At 40.5% G+C, this 26617-nt stretch overlaps 1 protein-coding gene across 1 annotated transcript; it reads right to left on the reverse strand.

Annotated features, from left to right (window-relative positions):
• Positions 1–484: 484 nt before the first annotated feature.
• On the reverse strand, positions 485–26617 carry arhgef18a (rho/rac guanine nucleotide exchange factor (GEF) 18a). Its single transcript, XM_068341477.1, is given in 20 exon segments — positions 485–1419; positions 1759–2080; positions 3078–3575; positions 3743–3790; positions 3872–3931; positions 4020–4135; positions 5431–5571; positions 5769–5948; positions 11077–11132; positions 12614–12795; positions 12960–13036; positions 13791–14042; positions 14125–14242; positions 14991–15116; positions 15294–15541; positions 15882–16022; positions 17561–17650; positions 17653–17785; positions 24346–24408; positions 26496–26617. Coding segments are annotated over 19 exon segments (3051 nt in total). The 5' UTR covers positions 24352–24408; positions 26496–26617; the 3' UTR covers positions 485–1162.

The raw sequence follows: 26617 nt of genomic DNA on the forward strand, positions 1-26617 counted from the left end.
AGTATCACCTCTGTCCAGCCCCACCAGCATGCCAAACACTAAACATGATTGCCTTCAACCCCAGTGGGCTGTACGACTTAAGGTCTTCTACATATACAGTATGACTTTCAGGTCTTATCTCCACTGAAAAAAATTCAGGTTTCAATCAATGCATTGTTCTTAACAATACAACTATATATTCATGTTATACTTTTATGAAGTTAACTTTTGTTTGAAAAAAGGTCATTTTAATGCACAAATACCAGAGAAAAGTGTTGATTAACAGTCAAGGAATATCTGCACATGTGAATCATTTATCACTTATTATTAACTATGATAAAGTTTAAGTTTAGTTTATCAAATCAAGTCAGACTTGTTTTTTTTTTTAAACACTGTTGACAAACTGAGAGACAGTGGTTAGAAACAAACAAATCACCTAAAAAAGTCACAGGTTAGAACTAGAAATCACCCTGACACATGAAATAAATCCACAAAAAAAATTGAATGTGAATAACGACATGTTTTAATTCCATGACCCATTAGTTGGGATTTGGGATAAACTTAAAATCAATAGATCATAGCAGTCAAAATGTCATTATCAGAGATAATCATCAATATAACGCTAAATTTTAAGTTACTTCGTGACATTATCAATAATGAATAAATGACAATAGTTCTCTGACATTGTAACAAATGTGTCCAACAGTTGTCTGAAATAACCCTGCTGGTACAGCGCCATGGACTGTCAAGAACACTTGATACTATACGCATATATTTTCTTGCATATATCCTACTGATTTTTGGCAACTGATATCTAAAAAAGTGTAAACTCTCCAAATCCATATCTTATGTAATTGAATGGTTCAAGACAACCTACATTTTAAAAATTGATTCAAAAAGCTTCTTAAAAAAGTCTTTGGCAAACTCTGTTTTTGCTTTTCCATCAAACACTATCTTAACAAAGATATTGTTTGATGAGGCACGATTTTACATTTTTGACCAACCTGTTTTTCTTTTCATGTCAGCCAATTTGGAAAGCAAACAGATGATTTTCCAGTGATTACATTCTATGAAAGGTGCCTTAAACCTTTACTAAAAGCACATGTACATCGAGAATTTAGCTCCGATGCCTTTAAAAAAAAGGTCCATAGTCTTTCTGTGAGAATCCATTTCTTGTTCTGCATTAAAGATATATTACCTTCTCTTTGCCTTTTTCAAGAACTTCTTTGGGAAATGGAGGAGGTACTGGTGGAGGAGTATCACTTCTACCCTTGTATGTGCTGAAGGACTGAGATGTTTTCACACTGTGAGCAGATCCTGGTGAGTTGAAGGTCCCTAACTGGTGGATTCTTTGAGGACTGTTGTTCCTTTTGGCTCTGAGACTGCCTCCTCCTTTATCGGTTGCTCTGATGGGTACCACCTGACTCACATCTATAGAGGCTGAATGTCAAAGGACACAAGTGGATACGACACATGAAACAAATCTTAAAGGCATTCGAACATGAATGCTGATTTAACTTGTGTTGTTCTTAGTGTAAATCTAACAGACAGGGAAACAGTTCAGCAGCAGCTAAATGTTTCAAATAATTTGGTGACTTTGCAAATATTTCTCTATGTATACTTAACAGCTGTTGTTTTGAAGTCTCGAAGTCTTTTCTTAAGTGTAAATGAACAGTTTATAACAACTGTGATTAAACTATTATTAAAAAATAAAACTAAAACTTTATTACAATTGCATGTTTCAGTGAAAGGGTCAAATAAAGAGTTTTATGTCCTGACCTGCACTGTGTGTTCTCTGGTGAGCCCCCTTAGATTTATTGCTTTTCTCCTTTCCCTTGGACAGAGCAGCCAGCTTGGTAGGGATCTGCTGCTGTACAGGTGCAGGTTTGTTCACCTCGTTGGTGGTGCTGACCAGTTGGATGGGTAGTTCAGGCTTGGTCGGTTGGGGGCTGATGCTTTCCTTGCGTGGTGGAACCTTTGGAGGAATTTCTGAGGGATCCAACGTCATCGACAAGGAGAGGTGCTTTGCCGGTAAAATCAGATTTCCACCTCCATTTGTTGTGATTCCTCGGAATGACTGGTAAGTAGAATGACTCCAGAACTAAGGAGAAAGTGGAGAGGCTTTTCTCAAATTTATTTCAGGGAGCTTTACAGACTGGTCTTCTACCTGTGAAGATCATGGTGACACACTGATTCCAGTGTATCGTTTATATTGTAAATTAATTTCCCACTTTCAGTGAAAGTAATCATTTAAAGGCAGCACTTCAATGTTCATTACTATATTGTCATTTGTGCGTAATCAGCTGATTATATAATAGGAAAATAGGAAAAATTGTCTTTTCCTCACTTAAGCTTGACCATTCATATCAACAGGAACAGTCGGTTCTCTTTCATAGAACCTACTGTAGAAGCTAAGCCATGCTCGAAGCCACTGAGGTTTCCACCACTCTTGAGTAGTTGACGCGATTCCCCAATTAAATCCGACAAGCTTACTTTTTCTTGAATGTTCCGTTTATTTACCATTTAACTTGTCCAATAGTTAGTTCACATCGAAATATCACAATGTCAACGGTCAAAAACTATGCTTCCGGGTGGAGAAACCCCACCCTGCCGCCAATTGGTTCCTGTATATACCTTTTGTCCAATTATCTTCAGGAGACCCAAAGCATCATTTGGCTCCTATACCTACCATGTTCACATTTCTGCAGTATGGGAAACCCAAATTGGACTGACCATCACCTTTCATGTTTGACCTCAAGGCAGACTGGAATTTTGATGGTTTCAAAATACAAACCTCTCCACTGCAATTCCTTGACTCCAATAAATTGGATGTGAAACATCATCAAGTCATTGATCAAAACTTTCAACCAATTTTGGCTCATTTATTTGGATTATCTTGCTTCTGAAGATTTTAAACCATAGTTGTTCCGTAGATTTTGCAAGCTGGATATTCCCTGACTAATTTATATAACAGAAATTAGAGTGACAATATTTGCCAATATGTATTTTAAATTTAAGCCAGCATTCAAAGTACAAGAATAGATGAACACAAATTGTTGATAACTGTTGGTTAACTAAGTTCATATCCAATTGCTTACTTGTGCAGGATCATCATAAGTGGAGGATCCTTGGTTGGGGAAGAGCTTCTTTCTTTTCTCCTGCAGACGCTCCTTCTCGAGATCAACAAGTTCCTTCTCCTGAGAAACACGCTCCTTCTCCTTATCTACTGCCTTTGCAGATTCCCTCAGCCTCTCCAGGTCTTGCTGATAATTTCCCCTCTGGATCTTCAGCTCGTTCTTCTCCTCATTGAGCTCCTCCTCCCACTTTTGGCATTCATCCTCCCTCCTCTGCAGCTGTTCTTCCAGAACCTTGATCTGCATCCTCTGCCGTTCGCGCTCCTTCTCCCAGTGCTGCTGTTCATCTCGATGCTGGGCCTGCAACTTGTGCAAATTGGCAAGTTCCTGCTTATGCTTCTCTAAGTGGCGTTGCCTCTCCTGCTCAAGTAGCACGCTGCTGTAATGACGAGCATTCTGTTTACTCTTGGACTGAAAAGTGTGTTGCAGCTCAATCAGGCTGTCCTGCTGAACAATGATTGCCTGCACAGTGAAAGATTTGATACAAACATGTGAGAATTCACAACAATCTACCAACGGCAAACACATTTTATTTTCATGCACATTCAGCTTAAAAAAATTGCCAAAAAACTTTTAGAAATGAAGTCTAGTGAATAAAACAAATGTCAGAATAATCAAAGCTGTCTTACTTGTAAACTGTATAGTCTCTGTGCTAGCAGAATTATCCTGTCACATACCTATAGAAAAGAGCAATCACAATGGAAAGTATTAACATGAAACAGCAAAGGAAGTAAGATAAGAATATCTGATAGAGTTACCTCTAGATTGAGGAAATTACTGGTGGTTAAATTGCCATTTTCCAGTTGTGTGTCATCAGCCTTGAAGCAAATTAACACATACCATGATAATGCCTCAACAACTGTCACCACCAGAATCAACTTTATATTCTTTCCATTTGTCACTCACAGACTCTTCCAGGCTCTCTGAGCTGTACATTTCCTGGTGCTGAGGGTCTCTGATGGTGCTGACACTGTCCACTGAATACTCGTTGCTGTCATCTGGGCTCTCAGCTCCATCACCGTCTAATTAAAGCACACACATTCAAAGTAAACTAGGCAGTCAGAGACTGCAACATCCAGCAACATCCCTAAATTCAAAATTTTACCCTGACCTACTTTCATAGGTCAGGATCATTTAATAAAAGACCCATTATACAACATGTAACTGGTACATTCTATCTGTCATGAGGTTTCAGAGATATGTAACTAAAAAGGTATAAAAGTGAAAATGCAACCTTGACCTAGTTTTTCAAGGTCAAGGTTGTGGTCAAATTTTGATCCCCTTGCTTCCCTGAATATAACGGCTTTTGTTTCGTCTTTCATTCTTATCCGGTTCCTAATATATGTGCAAAAATATCTCAGTATAGAAAATACCCATAGATCAAAGCTAGTGCTTTGATCTACTGTCTTACTCAAAATGACCATCTCGTCTTTCTATTTTATCCGGTTCCTGGGTGTACAAAAGTTGAAATTTGACTTTGACCTAGTTTTCTCAAGGTCAAGGTCATCATTTCGTTTTCATTCCGTTTGCCGCCTGAGTAATGTGTTTTTTGTTTCATCTTTCTATCTGCAATTGTTGCGAAGATATTTGGTGGACGAACGGACAGACGGACGAACATACAAACACTGACAATTACATCACCGCTTCGCAGGATGTGACTATGACTATAGTTTCATTATTGTTGCTGGGACAGAATGTACAACGGTACCAATTGCAGGTTGGTAGGATTTGCCGACAATGGAGATGTTTAACACAAATATTAAATGTACAGTCATGTCTAAGTGGCAACTAACTAACATTTTTCTCATTGATGAAAGAGTTCAGAAGAAACACTTGCTGAAATCCTTCGAGTACCTCAATAAAAATGCAAGTCAGAAATGTTGCAATACTGACCCTGTAAGAAACAGAATCTAAAACTGAAAGGTTTGTGAAATATTATCTGTTTGACTGGAACTCCTTTTCTGGACTTTTCTGTCAACACAGTGACACTGATGTGCATGAGATAGATAGATAGATAGATAGATAGATAGATAGATAGATAGATAGATAGATAGATAGATAGATAGATAGATAGATAGATAGATAGATAGATAGATAGATAGATAGATAGATAGATAGATAGATAGATAGATAGATAGATAGATAGATAGATAGATAGATAGATAGATAGATAGATAGATAGATAGATAGATAGATAGATAGATAGATAGATAGATAGATAGATAGATAGATAGATAGATAGATAGATAGATACTTTATTAATCCCGGAGGAAATTGCATATGAAGTGATGTCATGATGTCATTTACGTCTGCTTACCTTTTACAGTGCTTCCAGCAGCGTTACTGTCTGCCACTTCACAAGTCTCTGTGCTTCTGCACTGTGCCTCATGCATCTTATTCTCATCCTTAGGATTGTTTGGTTCTTTTATCATTAAGAGCAGGTTCTGCAGGTTTTCAACTGCAAATAAAAAAAGTCCTTAATCTCCTCCTTGAAAGTCAGCATAAGCACACGACTTGGCTAAATGATAGAAAATGAAACTAATTCACGTATGCAATGTTCATTTTGTTTTCATGACCAACCCCAATGGAGAAAAAACTGTAAATACTGAATATTACCTCTTTTTTTCAAGTCATTACACACTAGCTGCTTCTTACCTTCAACAATTGCTCCATTAAGCAGCATCTCCCCCTGTTGGAGGTCAGTGGTGTCTCCTCGGAGCAGGAGACCATTGTGTGGGCTTTCTTGCCCCATCATAGTTTTATAGAGATCAGCAAAGATCTGCTGCTTTTCTGTCAGACTTTTAATTATACGGTCATCTCGTACCTTCAGTTCATCTAAAAAGCAACAGTATAGAAGAAACAAGTTAGATTTGTGCATAAAGTGGACATAAAGCAGCAAGTTGACTGACCTCGCCTCTTTCAGTGATTTTATTACATGGATAATAATGGATTAGATTTATAAAGCTCTTTTCTAGGCACTGAAAGTCGCTTTACAGTGGATATATTATTCATTCACTCCTCATTCATACTCAGTGATGGTGGACTACATGTGTAGCCCTGGGGCAAACTGACAGAAACGTGGCAGCCAATCCGTGCCAATGGCCTCTCCAACCACCACCAGAACAATCACACACATTCACACACCAGCGAGTCCTTCACTGGAGGCTAGGGAAGATACATTTTTTATATACTCGAGTAATCCCCGAAGGGAAACTAGTGAAGGGTCTTGCCCAAGGACACAACGAGGTGACTAGGGGAGCGGGAGCGGAAATCAAACCTGCTCTACCATGAGCCACTGTTGCCCCTAATAATCAACATTTGGACCTACATGTGGAGACCCCTTATCCTATAAAGTCCCATCACTACATTATGATCAATACTTCCACACTAGCATCTCCGTATACAAAATTGAACTACAGAACATCTTTTTTTTTATACATACATTTATATACAGTATATATATATATATATATATATATATATATATATATATATATACACACACACACACACATACACACACACACATATATATATATAAAATTGTGGAAAAACTGTTACTTAATATGAATATAAATGTTTTGACATCAGCACTAGCTTGTGTTTGAAATTACAAACCAAGTTTGAAATTAAATACCAAATAATCCTATAATCTTAAAAAAAAAAATTTCATGCAGTAAATCCTCATTTCCAAAGTATTATGGTAAAACATTTTCTTATTAATCTGTTAAGGAACTGATCTACGTGTAAACAATATGATTCAGCTTATAATATGAGCAGTGTATTTAAAAAGTGATGGGATGGGACTTATTGTCAGAACTCCACCCTTCAGCTCTCCTTAACAGAAAAAGGAGTCCACAGTCTTCACTCATCCTTTAGGCCACATGTGTCAAACTCAAGGCCCGGGGGCCAAATGTGGCCCCCCACATCATTTTATGTGGCCCGCGAGAGCATAAAAGGTCAGAGTGAATGGTTCCACTGCGTCTTTGGGTGTCTAGAAAAGCGCTATATAAATGTGATTCATTATTATTGTTGTTATAGTCAGGAAGGGCATCCGATGTCAAACTTTAGCCAAATCAAACATGCAAATCAAGTCTATGGCTTCCATACAGGATCGGTCGAGGCCCGGGTTAACAACGACCGCCATCGGTGCTGTTCACCTACAGGGTGCCCGTGGAAATTCGACTACTGTTGGTTGAAGGAGAGGAGGAAAGAGTTTTCATAGGAGAGAGGGAGAAGAGGAACGCCAAGAGTTTAGGACTGAGAGTAGGGACGTTGAATGTTGGAACTTTGACAGGAAAAGGTAGAGAGCTGGTTGACATGATGCAGAGGAGGAAAGTAAACATACTGTCTGCCTAGGAGACTATGTGGAAAGGTAGCAAGGCTAGAAGTTTAGGAGCACGTTTCAAGTTATTCTTATACAGTATGATGAAGACAAGAAGAGAAATGGAGTAGGAGTGGTGTTGAAGAAGGGGTTTGTTAGGAATATCCTGGAAGTAAAAAGAGTGATGAGTCTGAAGCTAGAAATCGAAGGTGTGATGGTCAATGTTGTTAGTGGGATGTGAGCTGGAGGAGAAGGAGAAATTCTGGTTGGACTTTGATGAAGTGATGCAGAGCATGCCTACAAGTGAGAGTTGTCATTGGTGCAGACTTATGGTAGTTGACTTTCCAAAAAGGATGGAAACGGGTATATTGAATACTTTCTTCCAGAAGAGGCAGGAACTAAGGTGACCAATATAGGAGGTAGGTAGGAGTACACAGGTAGACTACATCTTGTGTAGACGGTGTAATCTGAAGGAGATCAGTGACTGCAAAGTAGTGGTAGGCGACAGTGTATCCAAACAGCATAGGATGGTGGTGTGTAGGATGACTCTGGCAGTGAGGAAGATGGAGAGGGCAAAGGCAGAGCAGAGGATGAAATGATGGAAGCTGAAAATGGAAGTCTGTTGCATGACTTTTAGGAAGGAGCTAAGACAGCCTCTGGGTGGTCAGGAGGTGCTTCCAGATGACTGGAAAACTACAGCTAATGTGATCAGGGAGACAGGTAGGAGAGTACTTGGTGTGTCATCTGGAAGGAAAGTAGATAAGGAGACTTGGTGGTGGAATGAGGAGGTACAGGAGTATACAGAGAAAGAGGTTAGCTAAGACGAAGTGGGACCCTGAGAGGACTGAGGAGAGTAGACAGGAGTACAGGGAGATGCATTGTAAGGTGAAAAGCCAAACAAGGGGCTTATGATGACTTGTATGCTAGGTTGGACAGTAAGGAGGGAGAGACCGATTTATACAGGTTGGCAAGACAGAGAGAGACAGAGATGGGAAGGACCTGCAGCAGGTTAGGGTGATTAAGGATAGGGATGGAAGTGTATTGACAGGTGCCAGTAGTATGATGGGAAGATGGAACGAGTACTTTGAAGAGTTGATGAACAAAGAAAATGAGAGAGAACAAAGACTACAAGAGGATGTAGCAAAGATTAGTCAGGATGAAGTGAGGAGGGCATTGAAGAGGATGAAGAGTGAAAAGTCACTCGGTCCTGCTGATACAGTATACCTGTGGCGATACGGAAGTGTCGAGGAGAGGTGGCAGTTTCTAACTGGATTGTTCAACAGGATCTTAGATAGTGAGAAGATGCCTGAGGAATGGAGGAGAAGTGTGCTGGTTCCCATTTTTAAGAACAAGGGAGATGTGCAGAGTTGTGGCAACTAGAGAAAAAAAGCTGATGAGTCATACAATAAAGTTATGGAAAAGAATAGTTGAAGCTAGAACAAGGATAGAAGTGAGCATTTGTGAGCAGCAGTATGGTTTCTTGCCAAAAAAAAGTACTACAAATGCAGTATATGCTTTGAGGATGTTGATAGAGAAGAACAGACAAGGCCAGAGAGAGCTGCATTATGTCTTTGTAGATCTGGATAAAGCTGATGACAGGGTGCCCAGAGAGGAACTGGTATTGTATGAGGAAGTCTGGAGTGGCAGAAAAGTATGTTAGAGCGGTGCAGGACATGTATGAGGACTGTAAGACAGTGGTGAGGTGTGCTGTAGGTGTGACAGATGTGTTCAATGTGGAGGTGGGACTGCATCAGGGATCATCTTCTTCTTGTTTGCCATGGTGATGGACAGGCTGACAGATGAGGTTAGACAGGAATCTCCATGGACTATGATGTTTGCAGATGACATTGTGATCTGTAGTGAGAGCAGGGAACAGGTGGAGGAGAAGCTAGAAAGGTGGAGGTTTGTCCTGGAAAGGAGAGGAATGAAGGTTAGCCGCAGTAAGACAGAGTACATGTGTGTGAATCAGAGGGAGGTTACAGGGAGAAGAGATCAAAAAGGTGGAAGATTTTAAGTACTTTCGGGTCAACAGTCTAGAGCAATGGAGAGTGTGGAAAAGAGGTGAAGAGGCGTGTACAGGCAGGATGGAACGGGTGGAGGAAATTGTCAGATGTGATGTGTGATAGAAGAGTTTCAGCTAAAATGAAAGGAAAGGTGTACAAAACTGTGGTGAGACCAGCGATGTTGTTTGGCCTGGAGACAGTGTCACTGAGGAAAAGACAGGAGGCAGAGCTGGAGGTAGCAGAGAGGAAGATGCTGAGATTCTCTTTGGGAGTGATCGGGATGGATAGCATCATGAATGAGTACATCAGAGGGACAGCACATGTTAGAGGTTTTGGAGATAAAGTCAGAGATGCCAGACTGAGATGGTTTGGACATGTCCAGAGGAGAGATAGTGAATATATTGGTAGAAAGATGCTGAGTTTTGAACTGTCAGGCAGGAGGCCTTGGGGAAGACCAAAGTGGAGGTTTATGGATGTAGTGAAAGAGGACATGAAGGTAGTTGGTGTGAGAGAAGAGGACAGAAGACAGGGTTAGATGGAGGCAACTGATTCGCTGTGGCGACCCCTGAAGGGAAAAGCCGAAAAGAAGATTATTATCATTATTACATCCCGCTTCAAAGCGGCGATGTATTGCAATTGTCAGTGTTGTGTGTTCGTCCGTCCGTTCGTCAACCAAATATCTTTGCAGATAGAAAGATGAACCAAAAAGCACATTACTTGGGCGGCAAAGGGGATGAAAGTGAGATGATGACCTTCTGATCGATGCAGACATTATTGTTCAATTTAGAGTGAACATGAAATCTGCATGTTTGCTTTCTATCTGTAAAGCGCTTTGAAATGTCTTCAGATGTGATAAAGCGCTATATAAATAAAAGGTGACTGATTGATTGATTGAGTGACCTTGAGAAAAGTAGTTCACCGTCAAATTTCAACTTTTGTACAAGGCCAGTGTGAGTAAGACCCTATATCAAAGCATTAGCTTTGATCTACCTATACACTAGCTTTGATATATGGTCTTAGTCACACTGACCTCCATATAAACTAGTCTGTGCACTAGTTGGATCAAGGGTCTTTCATTATATGACCTATGAAAGTAGGTCAGGCTAAAATTTTGAATTCACGGGTGTCGCGGGATGTTGCAGTCTGTGACTGCCTATTTCCTAGTTATTAGTAAATACCGCTTCAAAGTGGTGATGTATAGTGATTATCAGTGTTAGTGTGTCCGTTAGTTCGTTAGTTAGTCCACCAAATATCTTCGCAACTGTTGCAGATAGAAAGATGAAACAAAAAACACATTACTCAGGTGGCAAAGGGGATGAAAATGAGATGATTTTGACCTTGAGAAAAAGGTCAAGGTCAAATTTCAAACTTTTTTTACACAGGAATCAGATAGAAAGACGGAAGAAGGCTAGTGTAAGACCATAGATCAAAGCTAGTGCTTCGATAAATGACAGTAGGTGAGAGCACTAGGTTTGATCTTTGACCTATGCAAGTAGGTCAGGGTAAAATTTTGAATTTAGGGGTGTCGCGAGATGTTGCAGTCTGTGACTGCCTTATCATTTTTTATTATTATATAAGCTTTGACGACTGCTAAGCTTCTCTGTGTGCTTTAGTAGTTTGATCTTGACTGCCATACCTTGGAATTGTTGCAGTGCAGTTGTCAGTTGACAGAGCAGCTCCTCCTCTGGACCACTGAATTACACAGAAAACTTTTTCATAATTGTCATATTCAGGTAATGCATGTGCATATACATATACAGTATATATATAATACCTGTACATATATGAATATATACATCTATACTAATTCACGCCGACACACACTCTTCCTTCTTTTCCTTCAGGGGCCGGACATCAAATCAGTTGCCTCCATCTAACCCTGTCGTCAGCATCCTCTTCTCTCACACCAACTACCTTCATGTCCTCTTTCACCACATCCATAAACCTCCTCTTTGGTCTTCCTCTAGGCCTCCTGCCTGGCAGTTCAAAACTCAGCATCCATCTATCAAATTATTCACTATCTCTCCTCTGGACATGTCCAAACCATCTCAGTCTGGCCTCTCTGACTTTATCTCCAAAACCTCTAACATGTGCTGTCCCTCTGATGTACTCATTCATGATCCTATCCATCCTGGTCACTCCTAAAGAGAACCTCAGCATCTTCAGCTTTGCTACCTCCAGCTCTGTCTCCTTTCTTTTCCTCAGTGACACTGACTATTGGCCAAACATAATTGCTGGTCTCATCAGTTTTGTACACATTTCCTTTCATTTTAGCTGAAACTCTTCTATCACATTTCACACCTGAAATTCTTCTCCACCCGTTCCATCCTGCCTGTACACACTTCTTCACTTCTTTTCCACACTCCCCATTGCTTTGGAATGTGGACCCTAAGTGCTTAAAATCCTCCATCTTCTTGATCTCTTAACCTCACTCTTCCACTTGGGTCCATCTCATTCACACACATGTACTCTTGTCTTACTACGGCTAACCTTCATTCCTCTCCTTTCCAAGACAAACCTCCACCTCTCTAGCTTCTCCTCCACCTGTTCCCTGCTCTCACTGCAGATCACAATGTCATCTGCAAACATCATAGTCCATCGAGATTCCGGTCTAACCTCATCTGTAAGCCTGTCCATCACCATAGTGAACAAAAATGGGCTGACATCTGATCCCTTGAACTCCCTTGTCACACCTACAGCACACCTCACCACTGTCTTACAGTCCTCATAAATGTCCTGTACCGCTTTAACATGTGTGCCACTCCAGACTTCCTCAAACAATACCACAGTTCCTCTCTGGAACTGTGGTATTGTTGTGTTTTTGTAGATCCAATGAAACTCCTTCTGGCCTTCTCTGTTCTTCTCTATCAACATCCTCAAAGCAAATACTGCATCTGTATCTACATCAAACAGACACACACACATGTAAAATTAGCTTTGCACACAAGGCACTCACGTACCTAATAACATAATTGCCATGTGCCAGTACCACAACAAAAAAATAGACCGATAGATAGATAGATAGATACTTTAATAATCCCGGAGGAAATTGCACCAATGTCAAAATGAATAATTTCAGTCATTCTACCAGGTACTTGCTGTCCTAATAATAACAAAATAAACATTTAGTTTCTGAATATCCCTCTTTTGTTCACATCTCTTCCTCGGCTTACCGGTTAATGGCTTCCCATATCAGACTTGTCCATGCGATGCACTCTTCTCTGGAGCCTGTGTGGATCTCATACATCTCTGGCATGCTAGTGGTGCATGTAGAAATAAGGTACATGCCTTTGTCTTCATGAGCAACTTCCCGAATTATCAGCTTTTGAAGGGAGATAACCGGTGGTTTGTTATCCTGCATGACAAATCAGCAGGTATTAATTGTTGTTCAAATTATTTTCATGATAGAGATATAAATCTCAGACATAATGACATGTTGATGAAGTGATTTGAAGAGAAGTCAGCAACATACACTTAAATTGCTCATGTCCACGTGGAAAAACTGGAAAAAGAACTCACCACAGCAGCAAACACGAGCTTCTGATCTTTCTCTTGTAGGAGGAGGAGAACGTCTGACAGCAGTACAGCATGGATGTCTGCAGGGAGACGAATGCTGCTCAAAATCAAATGACTGCCAGTCATGCACACTTAGTGACATAGTATACTGCCGTATGACTTCTTTCAGGTTCCATAATAACTATTAAACCCAAAGTTCAACCTTCCTTCGAAAAAAACCCCAAAGATTATGTTTTTGCTGTAACAATGATCTATGAATGACTTATTACCTCCACAAATGTAGACCAAAACCCATCCATAAATACAAGTCAATCACAAGTAGACCAACAAAACAGTCTTTCTCAGCCCAAGATCTACTTTTCAATGAAATATCATCAAAATCAAGTTTGTGGAGTTATCTCACTGAAAGCATACATAATGGACATTCACATAACATCCTACAATGCTCAAGAGGGACATTGTAGTTGTTCTGAAGTGGAGCATTATGGCCCAGACTGGACAAAGAAACCTTGAGTCAAGTTTACAACCAGAGTTACGGACAGTATGTCTTCTTCTGCGTTCTTGCACTGTGATAAAGATGTAGATGATTAGATGGTTTAACTGACATGCAATGCACAAAAAAAATCTACTCAAACCAAGAAATGCTGGATGAAGCAAAAAAAACCCCAAAACCCTTCGATTTTAATACTGATATATAGTATCCATTTCAAAGTAATGAGAATATTTATCAAACAAATTTTACCTCTAATATTAAGAATATAACAGCAACATTTTTATATAAAATTCATAAATACACAAAAAACTGATTGGGAAAAATGCAGACAGTAAACAAACCTTTTTGTCTTCCAGAGGATCTCCAAACGACAGTGCCTTCGTGCAGCAGTGTCCTATTCCCCTGGATGAGATCCTCCCTGCGAAACAGCTGCCCATTCATCATCCGGCCCAGAGATTTGGGCTCCAGACGTTGGCAGATTTCTCTCAGACGAGCAGCTTTCTCATACTGATTGACCAGATCGTTCACCTGAGAGATGCCGTCTTTAATAAGCACCAAACTTCGTACCAGAGAATTGTATTCATCTGTATCAGCTGAAAAGTGAAGAACATCACATCAACCTATCTTTATACACTGACCTGTGGATTAATTTTCAGGTAAGAGGTGAGAGTTTACCTTCTGTGCTCTGTATGATTCTCTCCACCAGAATAGGATACTTGGTGATGCGTTGAGTCACCAACAGAAAACACTCTGGGATTCCCAACCTTCGCACAAGAGGCAGCTGACCAATTTTCTGTCATAAAAAGTAAAGCTTTGTTTTTAGGAGACTCATGCGTTGTCCCTGCGAGTCTCTTCTAGTAGTCTATCACTGTACATCATTGGTAGGTATGAAAAGGCCTATCTCTTATATGCTGCTACTGATGGTTGAGATAATCCACTTTCCCAGTTTTAAAGCGTAACTACTGGCCTCAGTGTGTCATGAAGAAAATCACAATCATATACCATAATTTTCAGGCCATATGCCACTACTTTTTTTCCACACACTTTGAACCCTGCAGATTAAACAATGAAGCGGATGTTCTATAGATCTTTACAGGCTAACAGCCTCCAGGGGGCGCAATAGCAGGAAGTACTTCAGCAAGAGACAGGTGGAGGAGATAATGCAACCAGGAAGACACTACCATAGTTTGATCAGACCATTTGTACATCATGCACACCCATTATGATGGAAAACATGTGAAGAAAGCAATATGATGCACCATTTGAGTTAAAAGCAAGTAATCTGGCTGTCAAAATAGGAAACAGAGCTGTTGCATGTTCACTTGGCATCAATCAATGGTGAGACCTTGGAGACGCTGTAATTTTTAAAAATATTTTGTAGAAATTTCTCATGTTACAACACCTGAACATCTGTGGTTTATAGCTGTTATATATCTACAAATTTTTTTATTTAATATTTAGTTGGTGTGGCTTATATTCAGGTGCGCTCATTAGACCGGAAATTACGGTACATAATTAACCAATGACTTCAGCTCACTTACCCTCAGAAGTATCTGCATTTTCTTATTGTTCTGCAGATGCTCTTTGTAGAAGCTCATGGCTTCATTGTAATGACTGCAGAAAGCACTGTACCACTCAATCAGCCTTTCTCCCCGTACACCTGAAAACTAACACCGCAGTGGTGGTGAAATTGAAACTGAAATTTCCACACGGTTCACAAAATCACCAAAAAACTGAAATGGAGCAAATCCATTCAAATGCTACTTTACAGTGTTTATGTAGTGACAGAAAAACAGAATGAGAGTGGGTAAATAAAGAATTTAATTAATAAATCCTTGTTCTACCTGAGAGAGGATAATATCTCCAAAATGGGTGATCTGGTAGTTTGGGGATCCATCCTGTTGACTTATTTTTTGGCGTAATTTCATGCAGTTAAGGAAGTGGCTGTGAAGGTTTAGCAGGGCTTCCACACCAAGGAAGAGGCGTTCCAGCTTGGCCTCCTCTATCAGCAGGCACTGCTTCAACTCATACATGTACACATGGAGAAGGATTTTTAAGGTGCGTACATGGTGCATCTCCGTCTGGATAAACTCTGGATGAAGAGGAATACACAGTATAAAGTCTGAAATGGGTCTTAGAAACATATCAAGGAATTTGTGAATGATACAAAAACAATTGTACCCCTAACTAATTCCATAACACGCTCAACAACAACTAATGATATACCATGACCAAGTTATTTACTACTGAACTGGACAAAGGAATTCTGGTGTATTGGCACCACAAATAGAAATGCTGCTGAAAATGAACAGGCCCATAAATCATGCAAATAAGACCTGGTAACAATCAAGTACTTGAATTTAATCATCCATCACTAATATACAGTAAATACACATAAATACAATTATCCTTTTAAGACAAACTAAACCTACCATAGATGACATCCTGTCTTTCAGCAGCCTCTTTGTTCAGGGCCTTAAGGTAGTTCTGGTCCACAGTGACGCTCCATGAATCTGCCTCGAGGTTCTGGGCACTGAACTCAAGTTCAGTTCGAAGCGCATCATAATGGGAATCTGAATGACACATCAAGTCATTGGAATGTGACCCAAACACGCCTTGTGCTGTGTGGTCATACGACTATGTGTCAATTTCAATGAATTATTATTGGTCAGGTTTATTTTTAATCCTTTTATAAATTTTGTGATAAGGATGTTTTCACATGGAATTAAACATATATTTTCACATAGAAAATACATCCAAAAGATGATGAACTATGATAATAACACTGTGTGTCGATTTTCAACTTCAAATAATGTTAAACCACTGCTGCACCCATTAACCCTTTTCTTATCAAAACATAAGCAAACAATATAATGAGGCCAACAGTACTCTTTTTTACGTTTGTTATGGAATATCCTTTACCAAGTTTTTGCTCACCATAAGTCACTCTTTATTAGGGCTGCACATTTTCCTCACAGGGTTAATTGTGTGATTTACACCAGCTTAAAACTGAACTGAGTAGTCATCAGTTTTCAGGTCTGGTTTTGGGTGTTCAGTGTGTGCATACACACATATATCTATATACAATCTCACACATACATGTACACAGTGCACCCTCGTTCTTTGCCGTTAATATGTCCAGGAACCACACGCAAAAAAAAATAAATTCTGCGATAAAGCGACAAACTATTTATCTTATTGTTTACTGTAATATAAACATTTATGAACCCTCCCCATACTGATATTAAACCACCTTCTATCTGTATTACTTTTCCCCACACTCTTATTGACTGTTTAAAGCACTTTTGTGTCTCACTTAAATCCGAGACTCACGGAGCTAGGGCACTTCCGGATGCTGTCAGCCAATACAATGCGCATACGGCATCATGTGACTACCTACCAAAAATCAGTGATGAGGTGAAGTCGTGAGCATTGATGCGCTAATGCACGAGGGCGCCCTGTATACATATTTGATTAATGAATTAATTTTTTGTTATTAGTAATTCCTTTTCATGATTATTCATCAATTGGGACATTTGATGATAGCCCTTTCATTATGTTTATATCAACTACAGCAAGGTTCTACAATGACTGTCTTCAAGTAGATTTAAAAAAAAAAATCCTTCAAGGCTGAATGTGATGGGCTTGACATTTCATGTCTCATCCTTCTTCAGTCTTTCTAAAGATTGTAATGATGTATAATAGAGATTTTTGAGTGAAGTGCTAATAGCCTGTTCCTTTCCATGTCAGCACTGAAAAAACCTCATGGTGAAGTGTCTACAAACCCTAAAAATATGTCCAGTTGTTTCAGATTCAACCTCCAAGGACTACTAGGACCAAGATAATAAGACAAACACACAGCACAAAAATGTAAAATTTCTCTGGAAATGTGAATACTCTTAAATATTTTTACAAATGAAGGTCTGAGGAATAAAACGCACTGAATGATCAATAATTTGTATCATTTAAGGTCACACACGGTTCAGAGGCGAAGGCTAAACTTCACAATTATAAAAAGGATATGTTTACTATCTAAATTGAAACTCAAGTTCCCATAAGATGAAATTCTTTATAAAGTTATGTAATTCTTTTGTAACCAAGAGTAGCTGACCTTCTAGATTGATGGGCTCAGCCAAGAGGGAATTCAGTGACTCCTCAGACGGGAGCTTCAAACGCAGGCCTTCAACCTCATCCATGTGCATCCGGAAGGGATCGAATAGGTATAAGAGGAACTGGACTGAGTGCTGTGGCTATGAGGGGTGACAGTCATGCCTGGACTGAGGGAGTAAGATGGGTGGCCATAGGACACTGAGGGAGAAACACTCTCCCCAGAACTCTGCGGATCAAAGACAGAGAGAAGCAAATACATTACAATAAAACAGAAGAGGGAAATTAGGTTCAAATAATTACTCAATGTTTGTAACCATATATTTTTTGACATCCATATATGTAAAATTACACATCAAATTATGAAATAAATTCTCAGTCAAATTAACTGAGATCTTTGAATCATTAACTTTGACAAACGTTAATACCAAAATAGATCACAAAAACACTGATATTACCTTGTGCCACATTTGAAGCAATGACAGTTTCAATGAACCATAATTACACAATAGGAAACGCCATAAAAACATACCTTAAGACATAATTTCTGATTGCACTTTACCCAACTTTGCTTACTCACAAGCCCTCAAACAAAAGGTTACCTACAAAAGGAAGAATGGTGTAAGTGGAGAGAGTGCTGAATCCAAACAACAGGTTGGAGCACATGCATCTCGCCTGTGGAGAGGAAACTGGTTTGACAAACTGATGGTTCAGCACACGTCAGACTAGCTCTCAACCATAAACACAACAAACAAGTGTCCCAGAGAACACAGCTGATTTAAGAACAGTGGCTATCAAGGGTATATCAAAACCCTTGTTAGTTTGAACATGCTATGAGTCTCTTAGGTGTTTCTTCTGGACTGAAATTGCAGATTTCATACCTGTTTGACCCAAAGTGAATCTGTTCCACATTATATGCACAATGCTTTAGAGTAAAAATGACAAACACTGGCTAACAGAAGGAAAAAATGACGAGTTTAATTGTGTCTAAAAATTAAAAAGTGAGCAAATTGAAGTATCTTAAATTCTGTTAGCTGGTTCTTGGTGGGGACAGACCTGACCCTAACTCCATGATGTACAGACAAGGATAAAGTTATTTGCTGTCTTCGGTGTCCCCTCTAACCTTACCCCAGCCCCCCGACCCCAAAAGAAAAAAAAAGTATTTAAATTTTTAAGAAAAATGCAGAAAGAAAAGGCAGTCTGCCTGAAATTGATGTAGACTCTGATAGTAGTAGCATACACCTGTTTAGAGGAATGGCCCTCAGTGACCTTGCTGTGCAAGTAGTTATATTTAGTTACATTACACTGAGTTACATTTAGTTTCATTTATAAGTTACATGTGGCCCTTTGAGGACAGCCATTACGCTCATGTGGCCCTCGGTGAAAATGAGTTTGACACCCCTGTTCTAAATGGTCCTTTAGGTTAAAAGATGCTGAATCAATATTCTTTACAACGATTTCTGTGTGTTCTGAGCTGCAGTCGTAGAGCTTGTGGCCAATCAGATCTGCTATCTGATCTGCTAAACAGCTTCCTTATATGGAGGGTAACATAAATGATAAGGAACAAATTAGGTTGAAAAATGAATAAACATAAATATAGGACTGACGAGGGGCAAAACAATCAAAAACTGCCAACTACAAAACATTAGTTTCACCAGACACAGCTTTATAGCTAAAGAAGTCGTTGTTCAAAGTCAGACACAACCTAAACATATTCATCCTAAAAAATTCAAGTGGTTCCTCTCCAAAAATCAGCTAGTGCCTAAGCAATGCCATAACTTAATAATCTATCCATCCATCCATCTTCATCCACTCACCCGTAGTCTGGTCACGGGGCAGCAGCTTCAACAAGGAGCCCCAAACTTCCCTTTCCCTGGCCACATCAACAAGCTCAGACTGGTGGTTCCCAAGACGTTCTCAGGCCAGTGTTGAGATATAATCCCTCCACCTGGACCTGGGTCTGCCCCGAGGTCTCTTCCCAGCTGGATGTGCCAGGAACACCTCCCTAGGGAGGCGCCCCAGAGGCTTTCGTACCAGATGCCCAAACTACCGTAACTGACTCCTTTCCATGCAAAGCAGGATCGACTCCACCCTGAGCCTCTTGCAAATAGCAGTGTTTCTCACCCTATCTCTAAGGGAGACACCATGGTTCTTAGCAGGAAACTGATGGATTGCCTTCTCTGAGTGGGGAATGAGGTACTTCTCCAAATGGACGAGCTTAAGTATCTTGGGGTCTTGTTCACGAGTGAAAGAACAATGAAATGTGAGACCGGATAGAGAATTGGGGCAGCAGGAATGGTATTGCAGTCGCTTTACCACACTGTTGCAACAAAGAGGGAGCTAAGCAGAGAGGCAAAGCTCTCCATCTACCGTTTGATCTTTGTTCCTACTCTCACCTATGGTAATGAGCGATGGGTCACGACTGAAAGAACAAGTTCGCAGATACAAGCGGTCAAAAATTTGCATGTTTATGCTAACATATTTGTAAACTACAGTATAATCACCATCTAGTGTAGCATGTTTGGCAATCCATCCAGTCGAAATGAATGTCTAGTTGAAAGGATGGGGGGAAAAGAAAAAAGAGGAAGAAGAAATGGGGGAAATTAGCTTTTACACTCCTTGCATTACACTCTTTTCAGTAACATGCATGTTGACATACATTGTTATTTACAGGCCCCTGAACACAACACACTAGGGGCCTGTAGGCATGCAATCACAGCAAACAGGATAGGGGGGAAGCAGAGTGATGGGTTGTGCATGGGGGATCGCACCCCAATGAGCATCTTGTGGGGGGCGGGGGGGTTGCTCAAGGGCGCCTCGGCAGTGGCTGGGAGGTGAGCCGACACCGTCAGCTCCCACTCCGAGGGATGTCCTGGCGGGAGCGAGACTTAAACCATGGCTGGGCGATCTGTCTTCAAGACGTCTGCTCTACCGCTAAGAAACTGCTGCCCCAAAAAGGGGAAAAGCCTGTAGGACAGTCATCACCAAATGGTGGAACATGGTCCGGATCCGGACTGCGTGATGGTTCTGTCCGGATTATAACAGCAATTTAATATAATGTTATAATCCCCGAAGGAAATTAAGAATGCACAGTCTAGTATGTTAGTCAATCACAATCATGCATGTGTGTACAGCCCCTGTAAAACACATAACCACACATAAGGGGGCCTGTAAGCATGCGAAGTAGAGTGGCGGGCAGCCCCTTTGTGAAGCGCCTAAATGAGCAGCTCGCAAGGGGGATGGTGCCTTGCTCAAGGGTGCCTTGGCAGTGCTCCAGAGGTGAGCTGACACCTCCCACTGACAGCTCACACTCCAGGAATTTTTGGGCGGGAGCGGGAATCGAACCGCTGATCTTGGAACATTGGACGACCTGCTCCACCGCCTGCTCTACCACTGAGCCACTGCCGCCCAAATTTACAAGAATAGATTTTTTTTGGCACGTTTTTACTGACAGTCACGGCTATAGACCACAGGGTGCTGCTACTTAGGTTAATATGGGAATAACGTCACTCAGTTCATCCCAAATGATCGTTTGTTTTCCTGCGCGCTCAACGCACCTGGAAGTGCCTTATACCACTGTGAGTTTACCGTTTCAGCAGAGCACAGAGGAAGGGAGACAGTGAAGACAGCATGGCTTGCTCCAAACGAAGAAACGTTGATGAGGAAAACTGCTGGTTAACATTGAGTGAAAAACATTTGTTTATCTTCCTTCAGGCAGTTCAAAACTATTTATCTCATAAGGGCTGAACAAGTAACATTAATTGCTACTACAAAACAAATCACAGAACTTTTGAGCAAAGTTATCCCCTGAAGTCCGAGCTGAGGGCAAAATAACCGAGCACAATGCAAACGAATGTTCACTAAAGGCACTGTGGTTTTGAGGAGAAAAAAAACTCTTAGTGATGGAACAGTTATGAAGAAGTGCTTAAAAGCTGTTGCTGAGATATTGTTTGGGGGAAAACAGAAAAATAAAGTCTGTGAAAAAAGTCAAACAAATCCCAATATCAGCTTCAACAGCAACCATAAAATCAGAAATATTACAGTTTGATGCAGCTATTCAGAGAGAACCATTCATATCTTTGGCCGTTGATGAGTTTACAGATGTTACTGATAATGTTCAGCTTTTGTGTGTGCCAAGTTCCTTCACAAAGATAAGGAGCTCTTTGCTGGGCGTAACACCACTATGTAACACACACAACAGGAGAGGACATATATGCAGCAATAAAAGAGATGCTGACAAAGAGGGACATAAAGTAGATCTGAAGCACATGGTCTGTCACCGCAGATGGTGCCCCTTCTATGGTGTTACAAGAGAGGGGGGCTGTGCCCTGGATGAAAGGGGACAATCCAGATATCATTTCTTACCACTGTCTCATCCATCAGACTGCACTCTGTGCCACTCCCCGTATTTTGCAGATTAATCACATGCCCCTTTCTCTCAAGTTCTGTTTGTATTTTTTCCTTGAAAGAGTTACTTTTTATTTATGTTTTCTGAAAATGTTCATGTTTTTTACTGGACCTCTGTGACTTTTAATTGAATACCCCTGCTGTAGGACTTATCCTTAAGGGAGCAGGGATGAGGTGCACAGAAGTCCATGGTCATTTAGGGCACGGGTCATTCATTCATTCATTCATCTTGGACTGCTTCATCCGCTGTGGGAAGTCGCGGGGAGCTGGACCCTATCCCCGCAGACTGAGGACGCGGGCAGGGGGGGGGACTCTGGACGCGACGCCAGTACACCGTGGAGCCAAAGAGACACAGACGAACATGCATGCACACACTCACTCCTCATGCAATTTGGAACAGCCAATTAACCTGAAGCACATGTTTTTTGGAGGGGGGAGGAAGCCAGAGAATCTGGAGAGAACCCACACAGACACGGGGAGAAAATGCAACCTCCGCACAGAGCAGGAAGCGAACCCGGAACCGCCTTGCTGTGCGGCAACAGTGCTACCCACTGCGCCACCGTTCCGCCAGGACAGGGGTCGGCAACCATAAATGTTCAAAGAGCAATATTGGACCAAAAAAAACTAAAATCGTATTAGTCTGGAGCCGCAAAAATGTATTAGCCTTACATGAAGGCAACACAGGTTGTAAGTGTATGTTACCTATATTAGCATACTATTAAAATGACTAGTAGGTTACAGACATATAATGAGATTCATGATTAAATATTAATTTTCCCTGCCCTTCTGAGTTAACATAATCGCAGAACAGCACTGTCTGTTAAAACCACTGGTTTGTTTTTAACACCCACCTGCCTGGCAATGCATTGCGCTAAAACGTGTGTGGCAGTCTATGATCTAAATCTTTGTTGACAGAAATGTTGAAATGTAGGCCTAATAGTCATATTCAATAAAAAGTGTCATTAAAAGTGTTTTAACAGTTTGTAAAGATTTTCAGCTATGAGTAGAATATCTATTTGTTTTCTTTTCAGTATTATTTTTTCATTTTTTGATTTATCCCCAGGGAGCCGCTAGGGTGGCGCTAAAGAGCCACGGGTTGCTGACCCATGCTCTAGGGCAGGGGTGTCAAAGTCAAACACACGGAGGGCCAAAAAAATGATTTGCTACAAGCGAGGGCCATACTGGCTCAATGCTTATTAAAACATATTGAAATGAACATAGCCTGTTGAACCAAGAGCTTACACAGTGTATATTATGTAATGATAAAATGTATAAAGCAATATTTTGTACGGCTCCGTCAGTAACTTCAAGGAGAAACATTAATATCAAGATAAATGCACTAGCGGGAACCCATGGAAATTTCATGATAAAACAATAATAAATCAGACTTTGTCTGTTTTCCCTTTTTTTCTTCGCCATCACAATTAAACAAACCGCTGTGTCCGACGAAGCCGTAACGGCTCTGTGTGTGTGGGACGGACGAGTGCGAAGACGAAGGTCGCTTAGGCGTTACAATCCGGCCATCCGGTTAGACTACTGGTGAATAACGCATTGGGGTTCCCCACACAACAACGTGAGGTCCGTCACAATCAAAGAATATATACCGCTATGTTTGACAAAGCCAAAACGGTTCCGTAAGTGAGAGACATGGACAAGCGTGAAGACCGCAGCTAACTCGGCTAGCGGCCTGAACTAGTGGCCTGAACTAGACAAGACATCACGTCTTGTATAAACAATTTAACTGAATTTATAACTGAAAATACGTTACTGCTCTGGGCCAGAAATAATTCATCACGAGCCAGATCTGTCCCGCTGGCCGTGACTTTGACATATGTGCTCTAAGGTAAAGTGGTATAATGAATAAAATACCGATCAAATGAAAGAAAGACCATAACTCTAACATTGTGATCCATGTACCATAATCACATGCATGAGGTAGTGTGGCAAATTTCTTTCTATAAATGAAATTAAAAATACAGCCTGTGGGGAAAAAGACCAGCACTTGCACTAAACTAGACAATAATCTAGTTTCAAAGTTCTATAGTACTTCAATAAAGTATTTCTGTTTTATATGCTGGGTTTTCTGCGGTGCACAGGCGTTGCACCTGGAGTGTACCCTACGTAATGCCCCAAGTCCACTGGGATAGGCTCCAGCAACCCTGCGACCGTGGAAATAAGTGGGCATTGAAGATGAATGAACGAATGCTGGGTTTTTTGTTATCCTAAAAAATAAAAGATGAAGAAACTTGTCCGTAGACTTGAAAAATCACGTTTTGCCATTTACATGACTGCTATGGTTAAGCACCTTTACAAAGCAGATGTATCATATTACTTTCTTTATAGTCTTGTTTCCGTGCTTCTTGGTATACTATTGGCCCATACCTTCATTGTTTGGATCAGCCCATCACTGAGAGTGACAGCCACACCTAGAATGATTCACCCACACTGAGAAGAGAGCAGCATGAAATACAAGTCATTCCCTCAAAGAGACAAAACAAGACCAACAAGTCTGCCCAGTACCTGAGAGAAGAGGCAAAGGAAGATGGGGGCAAACTTCATCTACATGCTGTGTTTCAGAAAGAATTGTCACTTAGAAAGTTTTTGCTCCTGTCACACAAAATAAACCAGACCACTGGCAGTTAACAGTCACCAAACTAAACCCATTTGGAGGATGTAAAAGTTGACTGATACAAAGAAACCAGTGATTCAAGCTGTTCTTGCTTCTAATTTATGAGGTTGCAGGAGATTTTTATTTCAAATCACCAGAGGTATATTTTGCCAATAACAGTAATACCAAATAATGGTGTAAGCAACCTCTCCTGCACTGCCTCCTCATCCACCAGCTTGATTTTAGATACTTGATGTGTCTTTTACTTTAGCATAGTGTACTGTTAACACGAACCAGCTTGTTTCTGTCAAAATAAAGAGGGTCAATCCACTCTAAACAAGTCCCAGATTTGACAGAGAAGTGACGTGTGTGTGTGTGTGTGTGTGTGTGTGTGTGTGTGTGTGTGTGTGTGTGTGTGTGTGTGTGTGTGTGTGTGTGTATATAACGCAACACTGGTCTCAGGTAACCTACAGTGATAAAACTTAATATTGCAAGAAAAGAATGATCAGCCTCATTGCTTCACCCATTACTTGTGACCCTGGTATCCCGTACACAATAATTCATGTCTTACACTTTTATCCAATTTGGAATGTACAAGCAGAGCCTTGTGATGAGCTGGCGTCTTATCAGGGTTTAACCCGCCTTTTGCCTAAAGCTAGCTGGGACAGGCTCCAGCAGACCCGTAACCTGCAAGGTCGATAAGCGGATGTAGACGATTGTCCTGACTACAAGAACATGAATGAACTGTACAAAAAACCCTTTTTTTAGTTGTGTCTTTATATTTCAGACCACCTCTGGCACACATTTCTTTAACTAATTACACACAGTATAATAGGAACATAATTTAGTGGCTGGGGCAGCCAATGTGCATGGACCTGTCTCATGCCTTTTGGACAAAACATTAATTTTGCCCCTTGTGAATTAATCAAGTAATGAAATTAAAGCAATTCATGCAGATTCAGTCAACAACACAATACTGTACCCCCTTAAAATAATCAATTACCTTTTATTTATATAGAGCTTTATCACATCTGAAGACATTTCAAAGTGCTTTACAGATAGAAAGCCAACAAAGGATAAGCATGATTTCTTGTTCGCTCTAATGTGAACAATAATGTCTGCATCGATCAGAGTATTTTCTAAAATACAACACCATGCCTTGCAACATGCTTACCTGAATTACATAATATACCTTTGGGCTTCAGCTGAGTACCATTAACTTTCAATTCAAGTATTAAACTACCACGTGTTTTCTTTCTGCAACTAATGAAAAAATACAACAACTACACCATTAGGGTCTCCGAGTCATCCAGTGAAGACGGAATGTAAGGAATGCCAAAGTGCTGGGTGAGTCTGATCTGAATTTATAACCCCAGTCACTGAAAGCTTCACAAGTATCGGCTTTGATCAATAAATATAAATACACTATAAATGTCTATTCGGATACAAGTCAAATAATGTTAAGTCGAGATGGATGCAGCTGTACGTGAGGAGCTTTTTGACGTTAGCTAGCCTGCTCCATTTATCTCAGGTCACTTCAATTAGGCTAACGTTGATTTAGCTAATACTGGCCGACAGACTATATTATTAAAGTGCATGGCGTCATCTACCTGCCAAAGGAAAATAGACGTAAAGACGTAAACGTAGACGTTCTTGTCAGCTGTTCAGATTATATCGATTTGAAATAGTAAAGAGAACAACACTTTGGAAACACAAGGCTGTCTGCTTAATTATGACGTGTTTGTAAAGTTAACAGCTAGTTTTTGCTAGCTAAGCTAAGTTTGCTAGCTAAACCATAAAGCTAACACATAGAGCATAAAATATTATTCACGCCAGGAGACGACTGTTTAGAGTCGTACTGTCCGTCCTACTGACATTATAAAGAAGAACAATAACGTAAAGCCGAACAACAGTATCCTCTTACCAGGGTCGAAATTTATTGTGCTCACCGAAACCAAAAGTCAACTTTCTGTTTACTCCAAGGCTTAGGCGAGATAGGGAAGTAATACAGCTTCCACCAAAGGAAGATGGGACTGGGATGCCTCA

This window comes from Antennarius striatus, chromosome 18 (genome assembly GCF_040054535.1).
Source record: "Antennarius striatus isolate MH-2024 chromosome 18, ASM4005453v1, whole genome shotgun sequence".
Lineage (NCBI taxonomy): Eukaryota > Metazoa > Chordata > Actinopteri > Lophiiformes > Antennariidae > Antennarius > Antennarius striatus.